Source organism: Macrobrachium nipponense, chromosome 1, assembly GCF_015104395.2.
Source record: "Macrobrachium nipponense isolate FS-2020 chromosome 1, ASM1510439v2, whole genome shotgun sequence".
Classification (NCBI taxonomy): Eukaryota; Metazoa; Arthropoda; class Malacostraca; order Decapoda; family Palaemonidae; genus Macrobrachium; species Macrobrachium nipponense.
This window is the reverse complement of record NC_087200.1, coordinates 125,048,396-125,073,080: the sequence shown is the minus strand read 5'-3', so window position 1 is coordinate 125,073,080 and position 24,685 is coordinate 125,048,396. Positions and strand designations below refer to the sequence as shown.

The window sequence follows — 24,685 nt, the reverse complement described above, 5'->3', positions numbered from 1 at the left end:
GGGATTTTTTTAGTAATTAAATCCTTACCACATAAACTGACATTTGGGTTAACTTTAAGTATGTAATGGATTTGTTATGAAAAAATACAATATTTTCAAAAGATGTGTAATCTTTTTCATAAATACCCATCCCTTATGATGAAAATTCCTAGCCCCTTACACCACTAATTTCTCACAGCTCACAAGTCAGACAACATGGAAGAGTGAGACTGTTACCATCCTGAGAAGCTGGGATCTGCAAAAGTATGAACAGCACTAATGGCTGACTAACATTTTCTTTTTTAAAAGGGGCTGAAATGCCGGAAACAATTTTGTGGTACACCAAAGGGCTACTCATAAGTAATGACGTGAATGAAAATGAATTTTGTTTTGTTTTCAATAATTTACATTTCCAAAAACTACATGCTGAATTGAATAAAGCCCATAAATGGAAGACCTATCAGCTGTAACATAAACACTAAAACTATAAACTATATGGTATCAAATAACACAAATAACAGATAGACTCAGTCTGAAAAACAAACTGGCAAACCAATATCACAACCTTGATCTAATGTAGCAGCTGGTATGAATAAAGAGGAAAAGATGTAAGCTATTGATAAGAATAAATAAGAGAGGAAATAAGTATGTGTATATGTAATTATGTAATCAAGAATTGGACAAAAGTTTGTACTATATCTTCTTACACTAATACTGCTTTTCAAACCACACAATACCACTACATTCTTTGCTAAACTACTTGACTTTGTTGGGTAAAATGAATCTCCCACAACAGTCAATCATTCATCAAATTATACAGGTACACATTATGACCTAAGTAACTGGTTTATCAAGGTTATCATTATCATCTCAAAATTACTTGTAATTTTCACCGTTTTATTGAAATGGTAAAGAAAAATCCAGAAAAAGATGACTAATCAGCCTGAAGCTTGGCTGACGCAAGGTGCTTAACACAGTACTAATTATATAATTATTTTTCAAACCTAAACTCTCAAGAGCACATGCATTCCATGTGGAGTTACTTCAGAAACTTAAAAAACTGAAAGTAAAATTCTCATTTACATACATCCAGTAACATATAGTAGTCATCTCTCAAGTTCCTTTGAGACTGAATCATGAATGATTTACTGCCTTAAATCTACGTACTAAGATTCTGCGGCTAAAACTTAACTAGAAATATCCTTAGTAACACTTGGTATTTACTGACTATTAAACGGTGTCTTACTACTTCACTATTTCTAATATTTATTTCCTTGACTAGATTAATTATTCTTAGAAATTAGCTTATTTATCAATAGGGCAAACTCTGCAAGATTAGTGTGCACCATAAACACAATTAAATTATTTTAATGATGTTATACAGACCAGTATGCTGCAAAGTTAGCCCAAAAATGAGTCACCACAAGAAGAAAGAAGTTGAATTTGTGCATTCTTCTGTGTTGGATATCTTAATTTCAAGTGCCTCTGTACTTATACAACATAAAAAATTCAATTTGTATGTCTGTGTTTTTACAAACCACCCATTATTTTTGCAGATAAAGAGGGATGCAGTATGCAACAATATTCAACAAACTTTAATCTTCCAACTTGATTTTAATATGATTTTGAATTAAAATTCAAAGTGAATTTGACCAAATTACCTCTTATTTCAGTATAGATAAAGAAAATTATACTAGTGTAATTTATTTTGCAACAATGTTCTCAATGACTAAAAATTCACCAATAACTGTCAGAAATACACTGTATGCCACTGTGCTGTTAACTGCAACCAAAAACTATCTATATAAAATATGGAAAACAATACTGAAAGAAAATAACACAGCACTTGACAATGTTTTTAAAATAAATTAACTTCATGAGAAAAAATTGTTCCTAAAGATCTTATATAATGTATACCTTCCTAAATTCTATCACCATTGTTCTTAAACTGTAATAATGACCTACAAATACTGCTAAAAGAAACAATTAGACTAGTCTACCTCACTCAAAGAGATGTTAAAATGTCATGAAATCTGTATACATGTGTGAAATAAAAGCCTTTCTTTTAAGGATATCATAAGTCTAGTTCACATATTTAATTGAACTACCAGACACAAATTACCCTTCAACAAGCATCATGCATTTAAAAGCAGTGTGTGCCTTCTACTGGGGAATAAGGTGAATACTTTTAGGTAACCCTATGATCTTGCTTCTTAGTAAGTCACTTCAATTATATGTATTAAGAAAACTGAGAAGTGAAGATATCAAGCAGCTTTAAAACAGTATTTTGTATATACTGCATAAATCAATGATAAACTGCAGGTGACAAGTGGCAGGTAGGGGCAGCAGCAAGAGAGCATACCGTAGCTGGTGAAGCATTGGTGGTTGCAAGGTGGCCCAGTCATTGATACAGCCGCCCTCCCTCCCTCCCCTACAATAGCAGGCTTCTGGGAAGATTGGGCGGCCCTTGACCACCTCTCTACATCTGTCAGGACTAAACCACAAACCTGGGCTACCTGCTTCAGCTGCGCGCTTCAGCACTGTCTCATAAACGCCGCAAATCCTATTGGCTTCAGCATTCTTGTAAGACCCACTGAAGAGGTGTCGTAGGGAGCGCGGGATGGTTCTGGAGTCACGGCCATAAACGACCATACACAGATCTTTTGTGATAATGGCTGGTTGTGCATTGTTCTCAAGCTAGAAAGAGGAATATATGTTTTCAGCAAAGTATGTGATAAGCATTTCACAAATAAATATCGCAGAACATCTGAAATACTGTAGAATACCTGAAGGTAAAACTGATGCTAATGAATCCCCATGCTTTAACAGAAATCATTTAATCACAAGAAATTTACATTCCAAATGATATTTGTTCACTCTGATGTAAAAATCAATTTGAACAATTTCTGAAAATTCTAAGCAGTACACTGTATACACATAACTTATAACCTAATTTACATATCAGATATAACCATATCTAAAAATGCAGCCTAAAATATCTGTACACTAATTCAGTAAGAACTGAATAGGGCAAATACTGAATCACTTTCAATTCATATCCAAATTACTGGAGTAATAAAAAGTACTTTAAAAGTCTAACTATGTCAAAAGTAATTTCAGATTATTAATGTTAGTATTAATTGGCTTCTTAGACCATAAGAAATGACATATATATATGGTGGAAGTGGGAAGAATGTGGAAGTGGGAAGAATAATTGAAAGGATAATGAGGATTAACATGATTCTAAGGAAAAATTAGAAACTCATGAGACCAAAAGCAGAAAAACAGGACTTTTGGAAGAGGTTATCAAATGTAATACCAAAAGTGCCACAGTCACACAGCAGACTTAAATCGATATAGTATTGGCCAAGCAGTGATGTTTTGAAGATGAGCTGGAGAAACCAAATGGGAGAAGTAGTACTGGAATTCTTGTGGAGTCAAGAATTAAAGATGCTGAACACATTGTTTATGAAATCCAGAAAGAAATAACATATAAGAGAACAGAGCTTTGAACAAGGATTGATTTAACAAAAGGTACGTACAGTGTACTGGTGGTAAAGAAAAAGATTGCTAAGTTATACCAGGTGAGGTATGCTTATCTCAGCATACTGAAGCATAGCAACAACAACAAAAACAATAATAATAATAATAATATAAATAAAAATAATTATCTACTAAGAGTTCAAAATGAAAGAACAAAAAATAAACAGCAGAGTTTTGAAAAGTCTAAGTAATGTGTTAGCAAATTAGTTTCAAGAAATATTGTAACTAACCATCATGCTAAAAATTTTGAATCTCAGTGGACTGGCTGAAGAACATCACAGTGGAATTAGGATATACACAAAGCACAAAGGTACCGTATATACTCGTGTAATACTCAATCTCGCATATCATGCGACCCCCAAATTTTCACCCTTAAAAAATTTTTTATCACGTACCATGCGAGTTAAATTTATGAGACCAAATAACAATAGACTAACCTCTTTTCCTCCTCTTTATCTATTCCATTTTCTAGTTAGGCTAACCCCTTTTCTTCCATCTCTTTATCTATCCCATCTTCTAGTTAAGTTTAAAAAAGCAAAAGAGAATGCCAAAAGTATCGTTAGTAATGATGTAGTACTTGTTTTGAAAATGCATACAGCCAGAAACAGCTGATTTGCTATGAACAACCGAATCCAATAACAACAGCCTTTTTGCTTGTATTTCGACCATTGTACAACAGTAAAAAATTACTGTAATTATGTTACAAATGACGTTAAGGAGAATAGAACTGGTATATTTTTACATTACTATATCCTTACTTGCTGTGGAGAAAAGATCGGCAAGGGCATATACTGCTAAATTTAATCTGTAAGTTTTAGCTGAAGTTGAGGAAAGAATGTTGATCCACTAACAACTATTATCAAGCATCGGCAACATAGATGTAACTCTCACAAACTTTGGTATAGTACCATCAAATTCAACCATAAACAAAATTTGAGAGAAATGTGTTTTAATCAAAACTATTGGGCATGAAAGAACACATTTTACTGTTTTCACTCCAATAAAAGATAAATATGTAAAGCTCATAGTATTCTGATGAAATCAAGCAAAAATATCGAACGAAATCTGTTGATTTTTGTTTACGCAATAAACATGCCCTCAGCGTCATCTACTAATGAAAAAAATAACTAAATTTATTTCACAAACAATACATATTTAAGTGATATTTCGACTTGAAAACACTTTGTATAACGTAAAATAACTTTGTCCCATATAAATAGAGTATCTTGAGATTCATTTGTGTTTACTAAAAGCAAGAAAGTCGCTCTGATTTGAGTTCAATACAGCAAAACAAACTTATCTCGCAATCGCCTTTGGCTAATTTCCAAACCAAAACATTGATTGCTATATTTGTATTTTATAATACAAACAAACAGTACATTGAAAATACATATAATATCATTGGATGCAGTGAAGTAAAGCATAACTTTTTAAAAGATCCATGGAAAAGATGCATATCCATTATGTTTGTATTTCATCATACAATACTAATATGTGATTATTACATACTTGAATTTCATATCCCATGTATGATGCGGCCCCCTTAAAACTAGCTCCAAAATTAGGTCTTCAAAAGTCGCATGATATGCGAGTATATACAGTAACTTAAAAGAAGCATGGATAGCATGAAAGCAAAAGGCTGACAAGGCTCTTTAAGCTACTAAAGTTACAACTGTATAATGAAGCACAAGATCTTGAGTAAAAACAGTGGCAGGTATACGTATTAGAAAGTATTTTTAGCAAGGATCAGCATCATTCTGTTGTGTTTATCACAATAACAGAGGAAGCTACAAAGGAGTGCAGCTATTTATAGATGACCTTGTCTTAACAGCAGAATCAGAGGAATAAATATCAGAAAAGTTTAAATCATGGAATATGTGAAGGGGTGGACAAATGAAGGCTCAACCAAAGTAAATAAGACCAATCTTGCGGCAACTGAAAAGAAAAAAAGGACTAATTCCATTTGGAGAATTGCCAAAGTAGATGCTGTGGTTGGGGAGTAGAACCAAGCCTGTACGTCATATTAAGTGTAACATATGATACAGAAAATCTATTTTTGAGAACTAGCGACCGCATAAAAGGGGAATCGCACAATTCGAACACGCATAATTCCGGACCGGACTGTAGTAGGTATGGAAGTAGCAGGATGAAGACCAGTAAGAAACCAAAACAAAAAAAGAAAATAAGAGTATGGATGAACATCTGGCGACAGGAAAAGCATAAAATGAGAGAATACACAGAAATTATTTCACATCTATCACTGTAAAAGAAAATATGATATAAAATGTGAAATCACTAATCAAGTTCCCTGAAATGATGATGAATTTGTACCAACTACTAATCAGTTATCAAGTTCCAGTAACATGGAATTTATTTTGCAATAATTATCTTCAGTTACTTTCCATACCTTCAGCATTTCTATGCATGTCCAGATAATAACATACTCAAACAACTGCTCAAAATGACAATCTTAAAATTTGTGACATTTCATAAACTATAAACTCTGCTGTACTTGGAAAACTACTATAATAAAATGGACATAACCTTATTGATTGAGAAAGAAAGGTACCTCAAGATAGGCAGATATGGTCATGTAGACATGTTCGCCATGAGGGGTCACACGATTTAACAATATGGAATTATGCAGAGAAGAGTCCCAAGCAGCCTCAAAACGGAAGAATGTTCTGTCTTCTCCTTGGTACTCTAAATACTCTCCTGGGAACAGACCCAGTGACAAGACTGACGCATCATTGTCGTCATCTTCACTTTCTGGAGTTGTGCGTATGCGACCTAAGAGGCAAGAACTCTTTAGTTTAAAATTCCACAAGTTTACAAGTATAAATACATCCTAGGCAAAATTCATGACTAAAACAATTGCAACCTACAAATAATACTTTAAAAAAATTACATTTTTTTTAACTTATTATAAAAGTGTTTTTTTTTTTTTTTTTACTTTTAGGTAAGTGTTTTGTGTGGGGTAGAAGTTATTAAAGGCTTAGCTCTTGATTTTACTGGCAACCATCATTTTATTAACTAACTCAGCATTCATTTAAAATAGAATTTATTGCTCTACTTTTGAAAACACCAAAACTTCAGTTATATTTTGCAATTATTGAAGAAGAGAGAGATTTCTCTAGGCCAACAGGGGGCTCAAGCCATACCTCTTGATGTCAAAGGTTACCACGACAACTGAGATTGGCTCAGCTTTCATTCAAAACAAAATTAATTGCTCTAACGACAAAACTCCGGAAATTTAATCTTTTTAAACAAAAGTGGGAGGGACTGAGACAGGAAGTAGCTTAAATGATGGGTCCCTTATGATATTTGTTACCCTCTTGAATAAAATTAGCTTATGTTTTGTTTGAGTATAAAATTATTGCTCTGGCTGTCAAAATAATATTTCTTTCTTTCTTTAAATTTTTAGCTGTAAACCCATATGGCCAAAGTCAACAGACTAGTACGTATATGTAAACTCAAGAGGGTTCCAAACGGAAAGCAGCTTTACAAAGTTGTGAAAACTTGAAAGTTTTTTTCCCATTTCTCAAAAATGTGTCATTGTTGTCTTATACACTTAATACCTCAAGTATAATTTACATAGGAATTCTACTAGCAACAAAGCAACTGAGCAATATGAAAACTCCCAAATAAAATTTGAAAAAACAATGCTGAATTAATACTGACGTAAGAGCAATAACAGTTCATGATGCATTCAAGTAAATGGTTTGGATCAAATAAAACTTGAGTGATAACTATGAAATGGAAGCCTGAAGATGAGTGGAAATTTGTAGATGTATAAGCATAGGAACATCATGAGAGGCAGAATTTCAGATTTCCTTTGCATTATGGTGTTAGAGAAAATGAGTATAATGGTGAATGATGTTCTACTGCTTAACCCTTTAACGCTAATTGGACGTATTAAACATCGACATAAATTGTCTGTCGGGTGCCGATTGGACGTATGGTACGTCAATAAAAAAAGTTTTTTTAAAAATTCGCGGAAAAATACTTATAGACTTACCAGGCGAAAACTTTTGAATCACGCGCCTTGGGGGATGCTGGGAGCTCACAGATCAAGGCGTTGTTTTGTTTACAATCATTACGCAGGCGTGCAAGCACAAATTTCTTTCTTATCGCACTAAAAAGTATCAGTGACACATCTCAGAAATTATTTTGTCACTGTGACATAATTTTAGCACCATTTTAAATTAGCCGTTACATAAAGTTTTATATATGAAAATGTGTGCAATTTCATGTAGAATACAATAAAAAATACTCATGATTGTAGCTTTTATCAGTTTTGAAATATTTTCATTTAAATAACAATAAGTGCCAAAATTTCAACCTTCAGTCAACTTTGACTCTATCGAAATGGTTGAAAAACGCAATTGTAAGCTAAAACTCTTATATTCTAGTAATATTCAATCATTTACCTTCATTTTGCAACAAATTGGAAGTCTCTAGCATAATATTTCGATTTATGGTGAATTTATGAAAAAAACTTTTTCCTTACATCCGCGCAGTAACTCTTCCGAAAAAATCATAAATTTTTTTGTGCGGTTGTCGTAATGTTTGCACCATTTCAAATTAGCCGTTACATAAAGTTTTATATATGGAAATGTGCGCAATTTCATGCTAAATACAACTTAAAACAACCCATGGTTGTAGCTTTTATCAGTTTTGAAATATTTTCATATAAATAACGATAAGTGCCAAAATTTCAACCTTCGGTCAAATTTGACTACTCAAATGGTCGAAAAACGCAATTGTAAGCTAAAACTCTTATATTCTAGTAATAGTCAATCATTTACCTTCATTTTGCAACAAATTGGAAGTCTCTAGCACAATATTTCGATTTATGGTGAATTTATGAAAAAAAAACATTTTCCTTACGTCCGCGCAGTAACTCTTCCAAAAAAAATCAGAAATTTTTTCGTCCGATTGTCGTAATGTTTGCACCATTTTAAATTAGCTGTTACATAAAGTTTTATATATGAAAATGTGTGCAATTTCATGAAGAATAAAAAAAATTGAAGGTTGTAGCTTTTCTCATTTTCGAAATATTTGCATATAAATCACGATAAATAGAAAAAAACCACGTTCGGTCAACTTTGACTCTACCGAAATAGTAAAAAAACGCAATTGTAAGCTAAAACTCTTACAGTCTAGTAATATTCAGTCATTTATCTTCATTTTGAAACAAATTCAAAGTCTCTAGCACAATATTTAGATTTATGGTGAATTTAAAAACAAACTTTCCTTCCCTCCGCTCGCGGATTCTCCGCCACAAATCTCCGAAATGCGTACGTCGAATTCTCGTAATATTTGCTCCATTTCATATTAGGCTTTTCATAGAGTTTTATATATGAAAATGTGCAAAATTTCATGTACAATACAATAAAAAACAATTGAAGGTTGTAGCTTTTCTCATTTTTGAAATATTTGCATATAAATAAAATATATAAAAAAATTCAAAATTTGGTCAACTTTAACTTGTCTGAAATGGTCAAAAACTGCAATTGTAAGCTAAAACTCTTACAGTATAGTAATATTCAATCATTTATCTTCATTTTGAAACAAATTGGAAGTCTCTAGAACAATATTTAGATTTATGGTGAATTTTTGAAAAAAACATTTTGTTACGTCTGCACGTTACAAATTCATGCATCATTTTGTGATAATCTATATATGATAATGATAGTTTTTCATTTCTGATGGTTGCATACTAAACTTCAGGCAATGACAAAAAAAGGAGCTAAAAATGAACTCTTAATCTTGAAAACTAAGCGCGCTGTGATTTTTTGAAAAAAATATTTTTTCCGCTTCGGCGCTCACTCCGAGACCCCCTTTGCATACGGTAGAAGATTTTTATCATACCCCTTCGGCGTTAAAGGGTTAATAAAAATATGCAAATTCCTGAAAGCATAAACATCTCACCCTCTGCTATAATACATTTTAACCCTTACCTACAACAAGTTCTCGAACATCACACCATGTAAGGTCAGGAGATGGTTCATGTACGATGGTAATGCGTATTCGACGCTGTATTCCTTGATGTAGGAGGAACAAACCTCGACATGGTAAATCATCTCCATGGTCAACAACAGCTGGTACATACTCTCCACTCGGTGCTATTGAAAATATGATAGATTAGAATATACAAGAAAGGGTATAGTTAAAACTCTATAAATTCAAATCTTATAATTTCTAATAAATACCCAAACTACAAAACTTCACTAACCTAATTCGCATATCTCGAACCAGACGAGGAGATCATGACGAGCGTGAACGTGTGAGGTAGAAGGGCTCTGAACAACACCGAACTTTGGTGATCGAATTGGCTGACTGATGGGAATAGCTGGAGGCTGCATCCTCTTGGGAGGACCACGAGAGCTGCCGGGAGGTACCATACCAGGAGGTAAACTGCGGTTCATCCCAGAACCAAAATATCCCATTCATAACACAGCCAAAACACCAGTAACGCCACACCATTTCAGCAGGGTAAGGAAGGGAAAGACAGCACAACAATCAACATCAGTGAGACATGCAATATAAACAAACATGGAGTGAAAGGGGAACATTGATAGAAAATTATACAAACATGCTGTAAGTTTTATAAAAGAAAAATATTTAAGAGGAACAGTTGCTGTAAAAAAAGTTAAAATGCAATAAAAAAATTAAAATAGGTACTATTTGTTTGTGAACAACTCACCAATACAATCTCACTTGCCATAAGGATAGAGAAATAGCAGTTACTAGTTATGAGGTCATTATCACATGTATTATTATGTTGATGATTACTATCATATTACAATACTAGTTTACATAAATTAAGTAACCAATCATTCAATTACTTATTGTTATCATGATTATACAAAGCACTTTGAGACCACCTAGTCATATTTCTAGAGACACACAGGCCTCTGCAAAAGGATTTGTTCTACAATGAAAGGCAAAAATGTTGCAAACTAAATTTTAAGATAATACCAAATATTGTTCAGGGTAAATCAACCATACTGTAAGTAGTATGCTCTTACCTAGAATCTTTGAGATAACTCTGTAATTCTTCCCTGTATATCCCATATACATAAGTGGTTTAATAATTACTTTATTCCATACACCTGGGCTAAGAGTCATAAAGAAAACAGTAAAGGTGTTGGAAGGTAATGCAACACTAATAATTCATATGATGTAAGTTACAAATTCTTTATACACAATATTGCAAAACACTTCCAACAATGATCGTTATCGGTCCTTTAAATACTAAAATCACATTGAGTACTCCCCTTTAAATATTATATAGTCATATCCAGTTCTGCTAAATATGAAGTTATTTGGACACAGGTCTACAACAACCAACACTGACCATAATCAAAGTAATCACTACAGGCAGTCCGCGGGTTACGGCTGTTCTGGCACCCGGTGAATCCATGCTTACAGTGCTTTTACAAATATATTCATCAATAAATTGGTAATGGGTCACAGCTGATGTTCGAGAGTTACAGCGCCATGTCGTAACTAGGATTACAGTGTTGTAAGCACTCATTTTCGACTTACGACATGTTGCTGGAACAGACCCCCTGTTGTAACCCAGGGACTGCCTGTATTGTTAAGTACGTACAGGGCATCCCATCATTAACTAGCTAAACTTAAAACTTTGAACTAGCACAAGACTGACCAATTCGTACAGATAAAAAGTCCCACTGCAGCAAAATTGAGAAAAGTAAGGTTCCAATAAATCTGGATATCTAATGGAACTCAAATGGAGCACCAAATGTTACCATCCCCTTACATCCCATTTCCATTAATGCTAATATTCCAAAGTCTGACTACCAGTAAATGGAGACTCCCTTACTCAAGAACCACTTACAGCAATCCTTCTGTGCAGCTATCCTCCAATCCCAGTGTATCAACCTATGCCTTTTACTGTTTATCCATTCATACTGCTTATTTCCTACTTAGCTTTCAAACTTCATTAACTTTCTGTATATGCACTTAACAAAAATCTTCAACTCTCATTTATGAGAATCAAGTGAGTCAAGAAATGTGCCTCAATGGTCTCATTAAACCAGTTTATGATGTGAAGATGATCCAAGACTCGAGCAATATTATTATTTTTATTACTATTATTATTTATTAATTTATATATATTTTTTTTTGTCTATCACAGTCTTCCAATTCGACTGGACGGTATTTATAGTGTGGGGTTCCGGGTTGCATCCTGCCTCCTTAGGAGTCCATCACCTTTCTTACTATGTGTGCCGTTTCTAGGATCACACTCTTCTGCATGAATCCTGGAGCTACTTCAGCCTCTAGTTTTTCCAGATTCCTTTTCAGGGATCTTGGGATCGTGCCTATTGTTCCTATGATTATAGGTACAATTTCCACTGGCATATCTCAGATCCTTCTTATTTCTATTTTCAGATCTTGATACTTATCCATTTTTTCCCTTTCTTTCTCTTCAACTTTGGTGTCCCATGGTATTGCGACATCAATGAATGATACTTTCTTCTTGATTTTGTCAATCAACATCACGTCTGGTCTATTTGCATGTATCACCCTATCTGTTCTGATACCATAGTCCCAGAGGATCTTTGCCTGATTGTTTTCTATCACTCCTTCAGGTTGGTGCTCGTACCACTTATTACTGCAAGGTAGCTTGTGTTTCTTGCACAGGCTCCAGTGGAGGGCTTTTGCTACTGAATCATGCCTCTTTTTGTACTGGTTCTGTGCAAGTGCCGGACATTCACTTGCTATGTGGTTTATACTTTCATTTTTCGTATTGCCCTTCCTACATATGGGAGAGATGTTATTTCCATCTATCGTTCTTTGGATATATCTGGTTCTTAGGGCCTGATCTTGTGCCACTGTTATCATTCCTTCAGTTTCCTTCTTGAGCTCTCCCCTCAGTAGCCATTGCCACGTGTCATCGGTGGCTAATTCTTTAGTCTGTCTCATGTATTGTCCGTGCATTGGTTTGTTGTGCCATTCCTCTGTTCTGCTTGTCATTCTCCTGTCTCTGTATATTATTATTATTATTATCATTATTATTATTATTATTATTACTATTATTATTATATTATATATTTTTTTATTTGGTCTATCACTGTTATGCTATTCGACTGGGTGGTTTTTAGTGTGGGGTTCCAAGTTGCACCCTGCCTCCTTAGGAGTCCATCACTTTTCTTACTATGTACACTGTTTCTAGTAGCACACTCTTCAGCATGAGTCCTGGAGCTTCTTCAGCATCTAGTTTTTCCAAGTTCCCATTTGGGATCTTAGAATCATGCCTGGTGTTCCTATGATTATAGGTACAATTTCCACTGGCATATCCCATATCCTTCTTATTTCTGTTATCAGATCTTGATACTTATCAATTTTTTCTTTCTCTCTCATCTACTCTGGTGTCCCATGGTATTGCGACATCAATGAGTGATACTTTCTTCTTGATTTTGTCAATCAACCTCACGTCTGATCTCTTGGCACGTATAACCCTATCTGTTTTCATACCACAGTTCCAGAGGATCTTTGCCTGATCATTTTCTACCTGTCCCTCAGGTTGGTGTTCGTATCACTTATTACTGCAAGCTAGCTGGTGTGTCTTGCACAGGTTCCAGTGGAGGGCTTTTGCTACTGAATCATGCCTCCTTTTGTACTGTACTGCATTATTATTATTATTATTATTATTATTATAGTAGTATAGTAGTAGTAGTAGTAGTAGTAGTAGTAGTAGTAGTAGTAGTAGTAGTAGTAGTAGTAGTAGTAGTAGTTAAACAAGACCACTACGTCACACCAACTGACTCTTGCATGGCTTACCCAAAGATTTTTCCTCAATATAAAGTGAAAATTATGGCAGGATAAAATTATTAAAACAACTCTGGTCAACTTGGTAAGCAGAGATCAAAGGTAATACACAGGTGAAGAGTAGAAGTTAAAGAGCACTGCTGGTGCAAAATACTTCAAGTGCTGGTATAGCCGATTTGATAAGCAATTACTATATGATAAACCTAATCCATGAATTTATATACAAGCAGTCTTCGGTTATCGGCAGCCTTGGTTATCAGTGATCTGGTTTTATGGGGCTTGTTTGGCACCAAATATCACCAAAATGCACAGATTTCTGGTGCACCGATACATACCTGACAGAGGTGCCATTAACCGGTTATCAGTGCCAAAAATCGCCAATTTTCTGTTATCGGCAATTTTCACTTATCATCAAGCCATCAGAACGGAACTGCCACCAGTAACTGGGGACTGCCTGTACTACTGTATTTGATGGCACATAAGAGCGCCCCCTTTTCAGCAGGGTATACTCAGGAAAAAAGTTTTTAGTACAGTACTGGTTTGTAATTTCTTACCCAAAATTCTAAAGACAATGATATTTTTTGAAAGAGTAGTGTCTCTGTTGTAAGGCCACTTAAGAGATTGGGTATGATGTGGCAAGGCTTGGCAGGTAGGCTGCCAAAATAAATGTGTGTGAATTGTTGGCCCCCAATTAGGCTGTTAAACCGATAGTACATATCTATTTATGGAAGTCAAATAGTAAATTGTATTTTAAATAAAGATAATTTTTGACTAACATTTTTCATCTAGCTATCCTTTTTCTATATAAAATAGTACAGTATATCCTACCTATTCTTAATAAATGTATATGAAAAAGTGCCATAAGATTGGGACACCGTAAGTCAGTGCCGCTGTAACTCGGGGATGCCCGGTACTTAATTGTTTTGAATTAGTTATTTGACCTTTGATAATTTTTACTGATCTATTACTTCTTAACACACAGGCATATATGAACAATAACTAAAAATATTAGATATCATTGTCAGAATTTATGTATGTGTCTTTGGGCTTTTCTCATCTGTCTGAGCCTTGTAAATATTTCACAAAAGGTTCTAAGAACTCCTTTGAATGTATTTCTTTTCCCTTGTGGCAAGGAGACAACCATAATTAAGGCTGGAAGTATTTGTGATAGATTGCCATATATAAAAAGTTTAAAGAAATAGTTAATTACACTAATAATTGTACCAGAAAATTGCCAATAAAATTATGAAAATACATAAAAGATTATAAGTATTTTTCACAAATGGCAGCTCCAAGAAATACTCTAGACATTAAATGTGCTAATCAAATTCAGTGAACCTAAGAGATAACCTGATCAACTACAGTAATTTCATACACTACCTGATAAAAGAGGGTAATAAAGTAAATATCCTGGAAGTTCCAAAATAGATCAAAACAGTTATTTACAATACCCTAAAGAAAATCATAAGTAAAAATCAGAAGCACCAGCTGTTGTTGTCAGAAGCAGTATTCTTTATAGTAATTACAGTCGACCCCCACTATTCGCGGACTCCGGATTTGCAAACTCACATATTCGTGGATTTCTCTATGGACCTTACGTGTATACCCATTATTCACAGGAAATTCGCTTATTCACAGTACATATTTTTCTATGAGAAATATCAACAAGTTACTGAATTTTCTTATCAATTTCATGATTAATTGCAATTTTTGTGATAAAACTATTAAAAACCCAAGTATAAGCATTTTTAATAGGTTTTTCTTGAGTTTGAACTAACAAAAATAGGCAGTTTTAAGTATTTTTATAGGGGTTCTAAGTATACACGGATTCTAGCTATTTGTAGGGGATCTGGTACGCATCCCCTGCAAATACAGGGGGGTCCACTGTACAAATATTTTTTCTGCATTATACTTTTGTGCAAAATTTACAACTTTCTCTTGAATGACAAGTTCAGAATTTCATGTACGTATTTATAGATCATAAGACAAATATTTAACTTCCACACCATGAATTAATTCAAACTTACAAACATATGGCAAGGAATATGCCAATGAAAATGTTTTGCAATAGAGGAAAAGATATTTCCGCTTAATTCTTGAAATATTAATACAGTAGAAAACTACATAATACCACAGTGATTGCATATACATAATAATCTATATTATGTTACTTTATATATACAGTAGCTACCTTCATGCAAGCACACACAAAAGGTAGACAGGTGGCATCTGATGTGGCAAAAATCAGAACAAGTATGTGGGTTAAGTGCTAAGTTTAACTGCTATAAAATCTTCATTTTGATAAAAAATTTTATTTTGATTTATAGTGGGTAAGGTTGCTTGAGACTCAGATAGCTGAAAATTACATGAATATCATTTTATTGTACAGGTAGAATGCTGTCTCAATACTTTTGGTTGTAAGAAAATGACGTGCATTAAAACATTTACAGGTCACGAACCAATGCCTAACATGCTATGACAATATAATTTTAAAACAGTGGCATGCAATAAAATTCCTAGAGTTTACACTTTTCCACTTTATGGAAGTCCAAGCAATCTACAACACACATATGATGTTTGCTGTATCACATCACAAAGTGGGGAAAACAAAGAAAAACTTCACTAACGTGGTGGCACTGGATAACATTCACACCGTAATTCTAGATTTCATTCACTCCAAACTTTCTGGAATACAGTACTATTGCACTTTCAGGATCATAAAAACTTCATGGTACTTAGTAAGAATTGGGTAAAAATAGGTAGATTAAAATTTCATTCCTAACCTGTTCATAGATATCCAACATACTGACATTATTCATACTCACTTTTGGGAATGCACATCATTTGATATAACTCTTTACAGTAGTTCCTAGAAAAACTATTGCTAAAAATTTGTAAATAGGTTCAACATCATACGTAAAAATGATATTAGCTATGCACTTTTTGTATCCATAATAACAGCAGGTATTTATTTAGACTCACAAATGTGTTGCATCCTGGCGGGCATCCCGGTGAAGTGGATGCTGCTGATAATGACCGAAGACTTCAAAAACAATAGGCTGCGTTTTGATGTAATCAAGGAATGCGCGGGTCACAGTAACTGTAATCTGAAATTTGAATGAAATGTCAAAACAGATATATAACCTTACCCAAAAACAAATGAAAGTTGATTCATTTATCTCAATATTTCTTCTAATAAATTTTGTCTTGATAATTATTCCTTCTATGACTTCATAAGTGAGCTATGATCCAACTAAAGTTTGGAAAACACTAGCATTGAACATAAATACTGTACAGGTAGTCCTTGAGTTACGATGTTTCGAGCTGTGATATTTCAAAGTTATGATGGTGATACCAGTTGAAATATATTCAAAGTTACAATGGCAATACTGATACTAAAAATATTTTAAATCTTGCACGATGGGCTCAGGCAGCAGAATACGGTGCAATACATTGGCCCAAAGAGGCTGGGATGTGTGAATCTCCCGCCCTGACCTATCTATCTACAGAGTAAAGTTGGGTCAGTTTTAGTGTGTGATTTTTGTTCATTTTAAAATGTTCAAAACACAAGTTTGTGATGAAGAAGAGGCATTCCATCACTTTTGAGCAGAAAATGATAATCATCAACCAGCATGCTGTGGGAAAGGCAGTTACAGCCACTGCACATGATGAGCATCTATCGCAGTTAATGGTATCCACCATCAATAATGACAAAAAACGGATAATGGATACTGTTACGGCATCTTCTTTAATTCATTCAATGATTATAACATTTGGAAGAAATGAAGCAGTTACGGTCATGTCAATGGAGGACCAAATAAAAAAGTGTACAATCAACTCCCCATTCGCATTCTCAAGATTTGCAGAGTCACCTATTCGTGGATTTTTCTGTGGAATCTTTAAGTAAATTATTGGAGAAAAATTCAACAATTCGCAGACTTTTTTGTAGAGAAATATTCACTAATTAGTGTATTTTGATATTATTTTCATGACTAAATGCATTTTTATGATAAAAGATGCTTTTCACAATGTTCCTGAAACGACTCAGGCAAACATCATCGAACTGCACAAGCATACGACCTGTGTAAGCCTTTTCAGGGCGTCTCTTTTCTACAAATGATTGCACTTTATGAAAAGCAGCTAGAGCATCCTTAATTTCTGCCATTGTCATAGGGTCCTCCTCCTCCTCCTCCTCGCCGCTGCTAGAGAACTCTTCTTGAACGACGTTATGTTGCATGGCCTCCAACTCCTTCAGGTCATCTGTCGTAAGCTCCTCTTGGTGCTCCTCGAGAAGGTTATTGATGTTGTCCTCGTCGACGACCAGCCCCATAGACTTGCCAAGTGCAACGATCTTGTCAAGATCTGGTTGCGAAATAGTTTCAGGATCGTCAACTGTTTCTGAATCTGCATCAGCTTCGCCCACGTTGAATCCCTCAAAGTCTCGGGCGGATAGAGCATCAGGCCAGAATTTCCTCCATGAAGAATTAAAGGTTTGCCTCGAAACCTCCTGCCAAGCTTGATCGATGAGTCGAAGCATATTTCAATATCGAAATGCTCCTTCCAAAATTCATGCAAGGTGAGGTTTGTGGTATCGGTGATGTCGAAACATCTCTTGAACCCAGTTTTATACCGACACCTTTTATATAGGTGAGCGAGTCAGAGAGTTCTGACATGTCCAATTTAGCAGTTCTCTGGTATTATAGCAATATTTTACTAGAAATAGTGCTAAAGGAGACATATTTCACTGGGCGAAACGGCTTCCTCGCCCAGAAATAGATTATTCCTACGTCAAAATCCCTTTTGTATACAGCTTCTTGAAGTTCAATATCACTTGCTGGTCCATGGGCTGGAGGAGAGGGGTGGTGTTAGGAGGAAGATAAAGAACCTTGATAAAAGAATACTCCGCTAGGATATCTTCCTTGAGGCCAGGAGGGTGAGCAGAGCATTGTTCAATAACAGCAGACATTTCAGAGGGAGGCACTTCTCTTCCAAGAATTTCTTCACCGTCGAACCGAAACACAGATTTACCCAGTCGGTGAACAAAAGTCTTGTTACCCAGGCTTTCGCATTAGCCCTCCACATCATTGGAAGCTTCTCCTTTAGCACTTTGGGGGCCTTGAAGGCTCAAGGAGTCTCCAAATGATACACAAGTAGGGGCTTGATCTTACAATCCCCACTGGCGTTTGAACAAAGTGCGAGCGTAAGCCTGTCTTTCATAGGCTTATGCCCGTGTAGCTTCTTCTCTTCCTCTGTGATGTATGTCCGACGAGGCATTTTTTTCCAAAAAAAGCCAATCTCGTCACAGTTGAAAACTTGCTGAGAACTGTAGCCTTCCTTGATTCTCATCTTGTCGAACGTCTTAATAAAGGCTTCGGCTGCTTTCGTGTCCGAGCTGGCAGCCTCCCCATGCAGCACCACCGAATAGATGCCAGTCCGTTTACGGAATTTATCAAACCAACCCTGAGAAGCCTTGAAGTCTGGGGTTGGCGTTGATGTCCCTCCTCCTCCGTCGTCTTCGGCCTGGGCAATCAGATCACCAAAAATAGCCCTGGCCTTGTGGCAGATTGCCGTCTCAGTTATCATATCGCCAGCGATTTCTGTCTTTAATCCATACAAGAAGCAGCCTCTCCATCTAATCATGCAAGTGGCTCCTCTTGTTGGACAAAATAGTCACGCCCTTGGAAGTTGTAGCTGCTTTGATGGCTTCCTTCTGCTTAAGGATGGTGCCTATCGTCGACGGACTTTGGCCGTATTCCTTAGCAATCACACTCAACTGCACGCCAGCTTCATACTTTTTAATTATCTCCATCTTTGTCTCCATAGAAAGCATTCTCTTCTTTCCGTGAACTTCAGCAACATTCTTGGGACCCATGGCTAATTAATTTAATTAAGTTCACACACAACACGATAAAGTATACAAAAGGAAAGCGAAATCACTAACACAAATTTACGCTAACAAACGAAATACGTATATGTGAATGAACGAATTCCGCGTGCGTACGATAATGCTGATGCAACGAAATGGTCGAAGGACGACGTAGACGGATGATGGGACAGATGCTGACCAATAGGAGAGCAGGATCTTACAATGGGAGAGTGGGAGGATGGTGGCAAGTCTACTCAGTTGGTGGCGCGGGAGTTTTAAAATTGTTCTTGGTGGTCCGGGCGAATCTCGGACTTTACAGTACACACTTTCGCAACCTGAATTATTTTCGTATACAGAAGCAAAAAATCTTTGTCTTTGCTTTTGTAACTTGGATTTTTCATAAGAAGGGACTTTCGTATGTCAAGGTTCCACTGTAATAGTAAAGAACAGTACCATGGATGTACAGATCATACTGTATAGTGTAAGCTAAGCTGCCTCTGAGTTAAGATATTTTCAAGTAACGATGGGTCCTTTGTGCAGCATCCCCATCGTTACTAGGGGGTTATCAGTAATTTTTTGTCCTCTACGTATAAAGATACTCTAAAATCTAAATATGTAATGTAACAATAACTAAAAGGCACCTAAATCTTATAAGCTGCAATTCTAAGTGGTCAAGTTTATGCTGTACAAATAGCAAAGCGTTTTTATGTATGTACACTTAATAATCCCAAGTTAATTTGCCGTATGATTCTAAAATTATGTGCATAAAAATAGTAAGTAAACTTCATGCAAATTTCATTAAAAAATACAGTATGCTATAAAAATGCTTCATTCCCCATTTATGTATTGCCTTGTAAAGCACATCAATTACTTACATTCTGTACATGATAAAAACCAAGAGGTGGTCCCTTCCCTGTATTCTTGATAGGTTCTGTGGAGAAAGCCTCATCGTGTCGGTGTAGGAAGCTGAGGAAGCAAAGTGACATTAAGTTTCTGAAATTCAACACCCTCTAGCTGAGAGTGATCTTTATAAATACAACCAGATCAAAAGTCCTTAAGCTTTACATTAAATATGCAAAACTGTCTGGAAAGGATTAAAAGTAATTGTGATTTAATAACTTGCTTACACTTAAAAAAGTTATATTACAGTACTACACTGCACACTGTATAATAATCACATAACTATTTGTTTGATAATCACAACTAACTATTACAAGACATTACTTATTAGTATGTATACTATCTTTTCAACAGTACTTATCAACTGTACTTAAAGCGTCCTTAGGTTCCAAAAAAATGAATGTCTATTTCATTATTGTATGTAAAAGATAAAATTCACTATGTATAACACTTTGCACTTATAAGTTTTTCTGCATTAAAAAATTCTTTACCTACAGGCAGGCTTTTCAGATTCATAGACACCCTTCCATAAATGATGCACTTTTGTGTTGTTTATATTACATTATCCAGAATATGCAACAATTTCCACAGGGGTGTCAGTCATGCCACTGGTTGCCTTTTAAAATTAAAACATCTTTCAACCATAAGAAACCATTTAGTTTCATGTAAAACTAACATTCTATTCAATCATTTTAAAACACTTCCTCAAACCACCAGCATTCTTTCTTCTTTTGGAATCTTTTCACATATAAGAACCTGTCATCTACTTTAAACAATCAAACTACATAGTTCCACACAATTACACATTGCCTAACTGGTTATTACTGACACCTCTCTCTCGCACTCTTAGTCTTTTTTTTCTTGTCATAATTTTTAGTTTTCTTTTAAAATCCTTTACATTTCCCAACTGCACCTCTTACAGATAACCCAACAACACTTTTTGATAGTGAAGTCACTGTCTTGTCCTCAAGGAGTTACCATTTACATGGTGACCAGACTAATGTCCAAGAATTCTCATTTAGCAGGTCTTGTGGCTGGGTATTGTGTCATAATGATAAACATTATAACACGTGATAAGAGTATAAATGGGCCCAGGATAAGAAGACACTTTCTCTTATCCTCAGCGAAAGCTAAACCCAGGGAGCGCCTACAGTTTAGTTGGCCAAGACTATCGTCTGCTAGAAAATTGGCAGACGAATACAAACAAGATGGTAAAACTTTACAAAGCTAGGGCGTATATTTTGGCCTGACCTAACCTAACCTAACCTAACCTGACAGGGTCTGGGTACGGTCGGGCAGGGTTGGGTCACGGAACTACTTATCTTGGCTGAGGGATTATGGGCCGGGCAAAAGGTGTTGCGCTGCCTGGCCAACTAAACTGTAAACTACCCGAACCCAGTTTACCTATGTCAAAAAACTGCAAGAAGAAGAAGTGGCTATGCACATGCACAGTCACATTGTTTACATATGACCAGAAACAGACCAAGACACCATTACCTGTCTGGTTGTCAATGTATAGTCAACTGAAACCAGCGCTCCATAATTTATGGTTCTTCACTTATCTGATTTCATTACCGAGGATCATGGAAACATCTACGTTGAAAGCTATATGCATAATTTTAAGTTACAGTTAAAAATGTTTAGTTTAGATTGTGGAACAATGATAGAATTGTGCATGAAAAGCTGTCAACCGGCTTTTTTGCGAGCACACGTCAACGCTTCTCATGATTTCTGATTGTTATTTGTAAAAGCACAAATTGTTTTGAAGAATTTATCATTCTAGTTAGAAGTTTTACCTAAAAAAATGTTTCACAATATAGATAATTCTCTCAGATACCGACATCTGCAATAGCCTACTAAGCAGTAGCATATAATCTACATCAATTCAGTGAGAATAAGTCAGCTAGACTGTAGTAGATATTGTCTGTAGCCTATAACCTAGGATTATACTGCATCTTCAAGGGTAAACTAAACCTGAATTAGGCAGTAACCTGAACTAGGTAAGTAAGACTTAAAGACATATCCTGTTATGGGCCTAGGCAGTAGCCTAAGTTTCTACCAAAACCCTAGGATTAGGTAAAAGGCTACAGACTTTTTCCTTTTATATAGCCTATAGTCTTACTACTCTGGGCTGTCATGTGCATACCCTTAAAAGGGAATTAAATAACCTGGGTTGATTGAACAAGAACCTAGACTAACCTAACTATACGTTTCACATTAGTAAGTTACCGTTTTATATTGTGGACCGCAGTTAGTAGTCCAAATGGGATAGTAGGTAGTAGCCTAGTTTGAAGGCTACAAATTACACCTGGTTAAACCCATATCCTTAAAAGTAGATGAATTAATCTGGATTACACAGCAATCTAGACTAGGTGATAAAGTTTCACATCAGTAAGTGTCACATTAGAAAGCTATTGTTTTATATAGTAGACCAAATAGCCTAGGGCTAGACAACCTGGGTTAGACAAAAATGTTAGCCTAACTATGAGTTTACATATGAGCAAGTTCTGTTTTTATATAACCTTTACATTAAGAATGGTCTAGAACAATCTGGATTATGCAGTACTAAGTGGTAGTTTAGTGCAAATAGCCTAAGCTTAGATATAAACAGTATCCTACAATTACTACAATAACATAGTTTTTAGGACTAGAGGCTGATACCGATACAGTAGCCTATTGATAAGGCTACACAGTAGTGTAGCTCTTATGTAGCCAATATCCTTAAAGGTGATAAAACATGGAACAGGCTGTAGCTTAACCAGATGACGTAGAAACCCCTTTCTAAGAGAATATCCTACCAGCAGCCTAAAAAACAGCAATGGCCGAATATCAGGTAAGGATGGTCTTGGCCACAGAAAACAGAAAACTAGATAAAAAAAACTTTTTCTGTATGGTTTATATCCTTAAAAGTTTTAAATAAGCCTATAATAATCAGTGACCTAGAACCCTCTAAGAAATCCTCTTAGTTTAATGCACATTACTCTAGAAGCATTAACCAAAAACCATATAAAACAGTACCTTGGGCTAACTAAACAAATTAGTTCAAAGAAGATTAATCTGGATAATATGACAATTCAAAAGGATTAGTACAGCCATATATGGTTGCCAAAATTAACTAAGATTTCATTACGAGGAACTATAAAATTGTCTCTCATTAACCCATTAAATCTAACTAGCTTCTAATAACAACGTGCTTTTTATCACTACAGGACTGCCATTCTTCGGGACCCTCAGTTCAAGTGTTCTGTAGCAAATTGCTCGGTTTGCTTTTTGCTAGTGATACAGCCCATACCACCTGCCATGAGCATAGTCATAGTAAAAGACAAGGAAAGTTTGCTTGGCCACCAGATATGTACGAAACTTGTAGTAAGCTACGGGCAACAAATTTTTAGGATGAAACAGCTAGTATTAAGCTCTCCCAGTGAGTCACAGGGTTCAGTAGGGGTAGAAAGGGGGAAATTATATCTTTCCAGCAGAACTGCAGCAGCATATATTAAAATCCTTTTTCAGAACAAAAACATTTCGGGCCAAAGCCCAGTAACATCAGTCCCCAGTACCTCCCAGGTTCACCCCATGGAGGAAGCAGAGGAATCTTTACATGGGAGTAACATTCTTACTAAAGAATTTGAAGTGGGCACTGCTACTGAAATGGCTCTGCTAAACCCAGAAGGATCAGGGACACAAATTTCAGCTAGCTGAGAGAAACCTTCTAGAAGGAATTCTATCCCCCATGCAGCTATTGATGCTGAAGAGAATATTTCCCCCAAAAGGTATACTAGCATCCATCTAACTCTGACTAAAATTACTACATTTTCAGAGGGGTTTTGTAACTTACCCAGGACTTCTGGCCCTTGGTTAACAGGCAGTTACAGTTCAGTTGTTGAAGCTCAGTCAAATTGCACAAGCTTCCCCAAAAGGAATGTACACAGTTGCGGCATTTGATCAATTCCGTAAGGAAATTATGAATAATATCAAAGATGTCCTTGCCACAAAACAGCAATATATAAGGGACATGATTTATAATTCTGAAAAGGAAATTAAGTCAGTCAAGTAATCTCCAAATGTAAAAGTACTGCATTTTATAAACCAAAAGTGAGAGGGGATGCAAATGCTGCCCAAACAAGGTCCAATATTGGAATTTCGACTGGAAACAACTGAATGGTCAGTTTGAAATACAAAACTTCAGATCAAAACATAATAAGGGCTCCATGCTCATCTCATGATACTAACAATTCTTGGTGAGATACCTCAATGTACATTTTAGCTCCCTATAGTAGATATCTAATTAATGAAAGAAAACCTATGATAGAAGCTGAACATCTAGAATTTAGACAGGGCATTCCCTAATACATAATGGTGCCTGGTACCATCCTCAGCAGACATTGAGAGACCACTAACAGAAACAAATTTCTTACTTGTGTCTGTAACATTAAAAGTTATAGAAGACACCCTTTACCAGGTCCTCTCTCCCCCAAAAAAGTATCTCTACTTCCATTTTTTAATAAGACCCAAGTTGCTCACCAAGTAGCCCCAACTTTCAGTCCCTTCACTTTCAAAATTATTGATCTTATAAAGACAGATTTTCAAAATTATGTA

The 24,685-nt window shown here is 35.6% G+C and overlaps 1 protein-coding gene across 1 annotated transcript in view; it reads right to left on the bottom strand.

Moving 5' to 3' along the window:
• LOC135219597 (kinesin-like protein unc-104) overlaps positions 1-24,685 on the bottom strand; it is a 298,157-nt gene that overhangs the window by 53,496 nt on the left and 219,976 nt on the right. The window contains 6 exon segments of the mRNA XM_064256487.1: positions 2,487-2,676; positions 6,092-6,312; positions 9,486-9,650; positions 9,761-9,942; positions 16,306-16,430; positions 20,065-20,155. Of these exon segments, the coding sequence (XP_064112557.1) occupies positions 2,487-2,676; positions 6,092-6,312; positions 9,486-9,650; positions 9,761-9,942; positions 16,306-16,430; positions 20,065-20,155 (974 nt within the window).